This window comes from Sorghum bicolor, chromosome 10, assembly GCF_000003195.3.
Source record: "Sorghum bicolor cultivar BTx623 chromosome 10, Sorghum_bicolor_NCBIv3, whole genome shotgun sequence".
In the NCBI taxonomy this organism is placed as follows: domain Eukaryota; kingdom Viridiplantae; phylum Streptophyta; class Magnoliopsida; order Poales; family Poaceae; genus Sorghum; species Sorghum bicolor.
In genome coordinates, this window is record NC_012879.2 from 34,170,056 (window position 1) to 34,179,447 (window position 9,392).

At 36.4% G+C, this 9,392-nt stretch overlaps 1 protein-coding gene across 3 annotated transcripts; it reads left to right on the forward strand.

The window, feature by feature from the left end:
• LOC110431437 lies at positions 364-4,295 on the forward strand. Of its 3 annotated transcripts, XR_002448930.1 has the most exons (6): positions 364-525; positions 634-922; positions 1,012-1,197; positions 3,542-3,601; positions 3,703-3,872; positions 4,009-4,295. XR_002448930.1 is itself a non-coding variant. In XM_021450578.1 (4 exons), the coding sequence occupies exons 1-4, from the start codon at positions 405-407 to the stop codon at positions 4,019-4,021; spliced, it is 609 nt and encodes a 202-aa protein (XP_021306253.1). In that variant the 5' UTR covers positions 364-404; the 3' UTR covers positions 4,022-4,295. The 3 variants fall into 3 exon arrangements, 1 of the variants encoding a protein (XP_021306253.1); XR_002448929.1 differs by having other exon boundaries at positions 3,542-3,872; XM_021450578.1 differs by lacking the exons at positions 3,542-3,601; positions 3,703-3,872.

Here is a 9,392-nt window from a genome sequence, read left to right on the forward strand (position 1 = left end):
CAATAGGATTCACGCAACCTTTGATTTTTCTTTCGCATCAGTCTGTTATTGGACTAACTCATCAATTTGTTTAATTATCCATTGATTAGTGCTACAAATACTATATGATTACAGGTTCTCATTTAGGAATTTTCAATAATATGTGACATCTCTAAAATGTTAAATAAAAGAGAAATCCATCTATTGACTAAACAACACATACTATTTCATCTTTAAAATGCTAACTAGAATAAGTTATCTGTGATTAGTGCAACCCAAATGGTAGGAACATCTGGTGGATGGAGTCAACATTGTGCGAACAAACACTCATAAAAATTCCAATGAGGTTATTTATATTTTCTTTTTATCTATGTTAAGGTACAACACATTTGGATCTTCCATGCGCCGATGTTATTAAGCTTGGGATGAGCAATCTAGGTACGCCCATAGATGCTAGTGGGAAAATGGAAAAATTTTCTGCACAAGACCGTGTGTCTCCAGGTCCATTTGATTCCACTATCTTGAGATCCACCAATTCTCTTTCAGGTAATCATCTAAAAAACTTCTACTAGTACACAATCCCTTAATTTTATCCTAAAGTTACCCATACTGTTATTTCAATTGTCCTGAGCATGGCATTTTCTAATGTACTAGGGATGCATGGCACATTTCTGGATCTTTGTCCCTCTTCTTCTAGGACGACCATGCTACCTGGGAAAAATCCTAATGGCTACAATCCTACTTCAACCTTTCAAATCATCAATGAAGAGTTGACATATAAGTATGGGGCCAATGCAGTCCATGTTACTCCTGATTCTCCTAGTAGGCTTGTTGTGGATGATTCTGGTTATGCTAGCTCAGAGTCTTCATTGTATGACGTTGACTCTGATGATGAAGATGGTGCTCTTGGTTTTCAAGATGAAAACAACATTGAAGGACATAAGTAAGTCATGTGTTTCTATATATTTTTAAAGTCATATCACTAGCTTATAACATCTTAACTAATGGTAACTACGCATATATTTTTTATAGCTTGGCTGGGTCTTCTGAATGTCCAGTCAATAAAATTTGTAATGCTAGGGAACAAGTGCCTAGCACCATCAATCAAGGTGATGCTAATCCAGTGGAGGATTGTCCTTGTATTAATGGAAATCCATTTATGCATGTTATGACTCAAGTTACAGAAGACACGGTGCAAACAGTAGCATGGAAGAAAAGGTATTTACTTTCCTATAATGATGTGGCATGCCATCTCAAGTTTACTCTAACATCTAAAACAAACATTGTTGCCTCACTATATATTCTAATTGCAATGTGTCTATTTAAAATTGATAAAATTTGCTATATATGACTTTTACTTCTTGGTAATATATGTGAAGTTCCATGTACTGCCCAATAGGTGATAACTTTCTAGTCTATTTTGTTTGATAATAAAGCTGACTTTGTAAAAAGAATGTTGCCATGTACAATTCTGATATCTATGTGAATTTCTTGGTGCTATTTGTGCATTACCATGTACCATAGCATTCCATCTAAAGTTGGGCTATAGTAATGAATTATGAATGTGACTTGGCCAAGTATCTTTCTAAAAATTGTTAATATGCATGAGCTATATATACATCCAGTTATATAATCTAGTTAAACTTAATATTTGTTTGACTTCTCGAAGTTCGTGATATGTACTTATTTTAGAACAGAGCGAGTACAATGAGCTCATGGATGGCAATGGTTGATGATCTAAAATACTTCATCTATCCCAAAAAATGTCGCTATGATTTTTGTGCTGGTCAAACTTTTTAAGTTTGGTTGCGTTTATAAAATATTAGTAATATTTGTATGTCCAATTAAGTTCATTATAAAAACAGATTCAATGATCAATCTAATCATACTAATTAGTGTCGCTATGGTTTATATACTAGTCAAACTTTTCTAAGATTGATTAGATTTACAGATAATATTTACAACATTCATATCTCCAATTAAGTTTTTATGAAAATAGATTCACTGGTTCATCTGATGATACTAATTATGTACTATAAATTTTACTATTTTTTATAATATTTGATTGAAGTTAAAAATATTTGACACCTCGAGAAGCGAGAATGACACTTATTTTGGGTCATAGGGAGTACACCCACAATGCAATACAAAAACAAATGCATATCTTATACTTATAGGAGTTAAAGATACTTAATTTTACAATCAAACATTTCTCCAAGACACAATACAAATCCTTGACTGGTTTCATTGAGAAATGTAAATAAATAAAGATTAATAAAAGTTCATGAAGAACGTGGGAAAAAGTAAATGAAAATGAGTTAACAAAAATAAAATAAGTGGTGCAAGTCAAGGGAAGAAATAACTCAAGAGCAGCAAGGCCTTGTTTAGTTCACCCCGAAAACCAAAAAGTTTTCAAGATTCCCCATCACATCGAATCTTGTGGCACATGCATAAAATATTAAATATAGACGAAAACAAAAACTAATTACACAGTTTAGCTGTAAATCACGAGACGAATCTTTTGATCCTAGTTAGTCCATAATTGGATAATATTTGTCACAAACAAACGAAATTGCTACAGTACCGAAAAGTTTTCACTTTTCGGAACTAAACAAGGCCCAAGTGGGTTAGTGATTGTATTAGTTGAATATAGGAATGGAATATTTTTGTTCTTTTATACAGTGTTTTGTGATAAGATATTATTTCTAATATAAATTTAGAATATTAAGGCTGAAACAACATACTGTGCATGATGAAAAATAAAACTGAGATATTTATATAGAAGTAAACTATTAAAAAGGCATATAAGAGTAAGCTATTAAAAAGGCACTGGCAATAAGTCGTAGAAAATAACAGAAAAAAGTACATCAAATGAAAAATTATTTATTGAATATAAGATCAGTGTGTGAATGAAAAAATAAAAATAAAATATAAGATCAGTGCACGATTAGTAATAGAAGATTAAAAATATTTCTATTATTTAGATGTGCTGTTACCAAAGAAATACAGTTAAAAAAATATTTGCAAAAAGAGGAGTGAATGGGTGGGCAGCTGCTGACACAACTGTGCGGCCGCACATGGGTGGGTGAGTGTGCCAGCAGCACATGCAAGTGGGCGGCAGCACAAACATTGAAAAAGGAAAATCCAAGGAGAATACGGTGGAAAAAAATGTTGGCACATGTGAATACGAGGAGAGAGGAAGGTGTCGCAAATCCCGAGAGCAGCTTTGGACGGGGAGGATAGTGGCTGCCCAGCATGTACATGCTGGGAGACATTTTTGGCAAAAGCAGGGTTAAATTCTTTTATTCTTCCAGAAATAAATTTCCCCACTTCCTGGTTAGCTGGCCTTGCAGTGTCATAACGATGGAGCATGTGCCTTGTGTTGTCCAAAACTAACAAGCTATAATGGACCCCAGCATCAGAATCATAGGCATTCAACTGGTGACTATTCAGAGGAATAAATACTAATTTATATCGAAGCATTCTTGTGATACCATTGTTATCGTGCATTAACATTGTTGATTCAGCTTGACTTAACAGTAGGATCTTCTCATTTCTGTAGGTGGTAGAGAGGAAGGCTAATATTCTCTGAATTACACCATCAGTTATCAACCGTGTACCAGTAAGACTTTCTAGGTCTATTTGCAGTGCTTTAAGCTGCGCATCACTTAGTCCATCTGTACGCTCAGATGGTACATTAAGATTTTTTAGGTTTGTATGCAGTGCTTGACGCCGTTCACTTAGTCCATCCGTACGCTCAGATGGTACATTTTCCTGCAAGAAAAAGAAAACCATAGCACATTTAAAGCTATAAGGCGCACTACATGGCCTTGCTGGGAAACAAAACTAAATCTGCAGCTTGATCTTACGGATCAAGAATCTACTTTCCAAAAGTGAGTGAGATTAAGTAATATTTCTAAAACTTTAAGAAGCAAAACAGAAGTGGTATTGCATGCACTGAGTTCTTTAGAAGTGGCATTGCTTACACTGAGTTAGCATGAATATCCCTGAAACAATGCTTTTCTGCAGAAGTATTCTCTAGTTCAGTGGTATTCAAGATAGCTGGGTCACGGACAGCTTCATGGTTTCGTATCATCTGGTGATATTTCGTCCTCATATTGTGAACTTCACCCAACTCTTTTACCCTGTCTCTCAATTCATGTGTTAATTCCTCATTTTTCATACACCATTCATAGATCACTTCTGTAATGGTCAGCACATATACACCACAATTATATGGGTCCTGCCGCTGTGGCATAGGGGGCTGATATATAACCACTTTGGCAAAAGCAGGGATCACTTTTCTTATACTTTCAGCAAGAGATTCTGCAACTGCCCGGTTAGCTGACTCTATAATGTCATAATGAAGGAACCTGTGTGTGCCTTTCTTTCTGTTGTGCAAAACTAACAAGCTTAAATGGACCAGCATAAGAATAGGGACGCATATCTGCACTTTTCAGAGGAATAAATACTAATGAAAAATCAAGCAGTGGTAATCTTGCAATAGCATCCATATTGGACATTGACGTCACTGACTCGCGTAACAATAGGATCTCCTCAATTCTAAAGGCGGTAGTAGACAAGATGGCAAATATTCTCTGAATTACACCATCAGTTATCCGCTTTGTACCATTAAGACTTTCTAGGTCTGCAAGCCGTGTTGTATGTTGTGCATCACTTAGTCCATCATCTTTATGCTCAGATGGTACATTTTCCTACAAGAAAAAGAAAACCATAGCACATTTAAAGCTATAAAGCGCAATAAATGGCCTTGCTGGGAAACAAAACTAAATCTGCAGCTTGATCTTATGGATCAAGAATCTACTTTCCAAAAGCGAGTGAGATTAAGTAATATTTCTAAAACTTTAAGAAGCAAAACAGAAGTGGTATTGCATGCACTGAGTTCTTCAGAAATGACATTGCTTACACTGAGTTCTTCAGAAGTGGCATTGCTTACACTGAGTTCTTCAGAAGCCTGAATATCCCTCAAACAAAGCTTTTCTGTAGAAGGATTCTCTAGTTCAGTGGTATTCATGAAAGCTGGGTCACGGACAGCTTCACGCACAACATCACTTAGTCCATCGTGTTTATGCTCAGATGGTACATTTGCCTGCAAGAAAAAGAAAACCATAGCACATTTAAAGCATTATGCGCAATCTTCTAGATCGAATCTACATTCTAAAACTGAGGAGTGAGATTAAGTAATATTTCTAAAAACTTTAAGCAAAACACAAGTGGCATTGCTTACATCCAGTTCTTCTTCAAAAGCATTCAGATCCTTCAACCAAAGCTCTTTTGGTTTAGTCTTCTTTAGTTCAGAGATATTCTTCTTTTGATGTTCACATTCAGCTTCCAGCTCCTCTACCATCACAGTAAAGTTAACAATTGGCATGAACAAGAGGTAGTCATATCCCCTTATGATTCCTTGTGCATTGGCACCATCCTGATTCTCCCAAGAGGGCTTGGCTTGTTCAAATTCCTCAAACTGCATTTCTCTGAGCTTCGTATGTAGGCCTTCTTTATCCATGTCAAATAATTTGATTTCTCCAGTTCGAACAGCTTTAATAAATCTAACTTTGTTATGTGCCATTTTCAAGTCGCGGCCAGCCATTTCCACTAGCTTTTGCTGCATATTGACAATTACTAAATGTGATATCAAATAGTCTAAAGAATATGTGTCGTTCAATTATTAAATGGAAACGTACCTTTCTTTTCTCATAAAAAGCAAGCCTCAAGGCATAGAATTCCTTAAGTACTGAAATAAATGACACAATTTTGTTACAATACGACAAAAGAAATAAAAAATGGAGGTCTTGTAGCAAAAAGGTAGTACATACTTTGCTCTGGACTGTCATACTTTTTAATTATGCCATTTGAATCCAACAAATGCATATTTGATGTTCCCATTGATGTTCTCAGTTCAAACTTCCTCTGAAGATCTACTTCATTGGCTTGCACCAAATTCTCAGAATTCTCATGCAAGTGTATCATAATTTCAACATCATTGCCGCCTCTCTTTTTTTCATAACTCTATAAAATTATTATGATTAAAAACTAGTGGACAACAATCATTTCATGATTAAAACATACTATGTAATCAATTACCTTGATGAATTTGTCTTCTCCGTCCATAAAAGTTTTAAGCTTCTTTTCATACTTCTCCATCGAGATCTTCACTGGGAGCTCACTTATTTTTAGTGTAGTTTTGTCAACAACCTTTATGATACCACTAGCGGTATAGGTAACACCTGATTTCTTGGTCTTGGTAGTTTCATTTTTGACACACACTTCTCCCTGTTGGTTCATGTACAGAAAATAAAACACCAACATTGGATTTTTTAAGACAAAAATAAAAACAGAATTGTAAAAAAAGCATGTATTACTAACGAGGAAATGTCTGAACCACGTTTCATTTCTTCCAACGTCTTTGATCCCTGTATCATTAGTTTCAAATTGTGTACAATATCTTTGGGTTTGTAACAAGGAATCTTTGTGCTCCATCCAGTACCAATTCCTTCAGCTCCATTGACTAAAATCATTGGAAGGATTGGCAAATACCTAAAAAGTGACAACCAGGCCTTAGCTACTTATTATAAAGGTGAAATTGCTGAGGATGGATGGAGCACGTGGTGCCTAGTTATTACCATCAAGGTTCAATTGATTGCCCATCTTCACACAAATAATCGAGCAGAATATCATCATTTTCATTAAATATCCTACGAGTGATACTTGATAACTCTGTGAAGATATATCTAGCACTAGCAGCATGTTTGCCTCCCTAAAATGAAAAACTAGCATGAATAAAATGTTTAACAACTAGTTTCTCATAGTGGATTGTTAACTCGCCTCTAATCTTGTACCAAATTGCCGATTGTGACGCAAAAGATTGATATTGTTGCTTCCAACAAAATCTTGAGCCATTCTTACTATTGTGTTTGATAGATTTTCTTCACCGTGATGATAAGTAGAACATTGTGCCACAGACGCGGCGAACTATGCCACCTGTGATCAAGTATTAAATTAGCAATATTATAAGGCAAATTTAGAGAGAACATGACACATAAATCATAATATGGCAGCCCGACCAGAGGCTCAACCCTTTTCTACTTATAAGCTAGGACTGAAGCTTTGGAGTGGATATGATTCTCATCATCATAGACTTTATGGAACAAGCTTGAGATTGACAACCCACAAGACAAGAGTTTCAAGTCTACCTTTATATATTCAGGTGCCAGTATACATAAGGAAACTAACACTAGTACATGGGCACACTATACAGGCGGTTGGTAACATATTTCTACAGGCGTTTTCCGGATCCGCCTGCGCTGGAGGCCAGTACAAATCGTCCATTTCCACAGGTGGTCACTTGAGAGCCGCCAGTATAAACATTTTACACAGACGGTTCTCTTAGGAAACCGCCTGTGTAAATGTTCATTTACACAGACGGTTTCCTAAGAGAGCTGCCTGTGTAAACCTATTAAAATATATATTATTTATTTATTTTTTAATTTATCTATTTATTTATTTATTATTTTATTGTTATTATTTAAATATATTGATATTGGTTGGTCTTGTAACATAGCAACATGTAATTTAAATACTTCATCTCATACATACATACATACATTTGTATACATCAAAGTTTGGTGCTCAAAGACATAAAGTTAATTACAAGAGTATATCCATCATCACACATCATTTATATATACATCAAAGTTTGTTTCTGTCCTCTAATAACCCTCTTTAGTAAGTCTGAGCTTACTAATCTCTGTTAGCACTCGGAACTCTGGCCTGGATAATTGGCTTTCATCATCATGATATTTGCCTTCACGTGGAATGACATGCTTCATGATGAACGAGCAGATGTCCTCAACTATGTTGTCTAAAGCACGTTCGTCCATGCGCTCCGCCGTCCCTTGCTTATATACCTGCAAAGAAAGTTTATAAACATTATATATTTTATGACTTCCTACTTTAATAGACTATTACTTATATTACCTTGTCAGGGTTCCTTGCATATCGTCCGTTTTCTCTCATGTTCTCGCACACGTAGTAGCCACAGAGGACAGATAACGGTGGTTGCTTCATGCACTGTATAACAGGAGAGTGGTTATTTAATTATAGTTGCAACTGTGGTCGTATGTGTATGATTTGTATTTATAATAGTAAATTTCTATACGTACCGGCCAGTTATGTATAACCTCCAATGGTTGCCCTGGTCTCTTGGACTCGCACTTTCCATGATTTATCTTATAGAACCTGTATGCCCTATGATCTCAAATAGAATCACCATGTTATTGTCAAATTCTCACTATGCTTAAGTATGCATGCATAGCTTGACTTACAGCTCTAGCAGTTTGATGAATGGAGCATAGCTTTCTTTCGGGAAATCTGCTGAGTCTAATACCAACACCCTTCCCTCCTTGGGATAAATGATGAAGCATATCCAGTGCCTCCTGCTCGAATTAAATCCATGATGCATTTATGCATTGGAATAATTTAGATAGATATTTGTAAACTCACACTTACCCAAAGTGGTACGGGGCCACCACCGCTTTCCTGTCTTGAAACTTTATTAGTGAATGTCCAATGTAGAAGGCGTATTTAGCTTCAAAATCAAGTTTCAACTTTCGGAGTTTCTCATCCCGTTCTGCACCTTCCAAACCCTGTACCTCTTTGCTGTCATTCCCGATCCGGAATGTGTGCCGATCTTCGGCTATATCTATTGGGCAGAGATAGGCATTCCTTTCTTCGGCACAATAATTTAGGTCCGAACCAAAATACATATCTTGTTGATCATATAACATTCTGCAAGACAGAAGCATGTCAGATATTGAAAATTGATGCAACTACAATGTGTGTAACTATGTAACACTTACAATGCAAATGCCGTTACGATTTGTACATCTAGCATCTCGTGGTTCATCAGTGCCCACATGTCATCAAATGTAAGCATGCATTTGTCAGTACTCTGGCTGAGAAATGCTATTTGTGGTATGCGCATGCTTATGGTGTCGATGCCAGGAGAAGAGGCTCTCATGTACCAGTCATGAAACCTTTTTATACCACTTGGTTTCTTCATAAGTTTGTCCGACTGAGTAGAGGCTTTCCCCACACGTACTTTTTGGGGATAGTCTTGTAGTCTTCTGCAGTTGGCACCTTGAAATTGACAGGAGTTATGACCTTAGGCGCCGGCACCTCTGACTTTGCTAGCTCAGAAATCTCATGCTCTTGTATTGTGCGTTTCGAAGCAATGCCTGACAAAAATCTCACTTGCCCAGCTGATTTTTTCTTTGGCTCGAATGGTGAAATCAACTTAGGTATCAGAAATACTTTCTTCTTTGGCACCTTTGGTGGCTCACTTATTGGTTCTGGATCTTTTAGTTGTGAGGAAGGGGTGGAATTGAATGGTG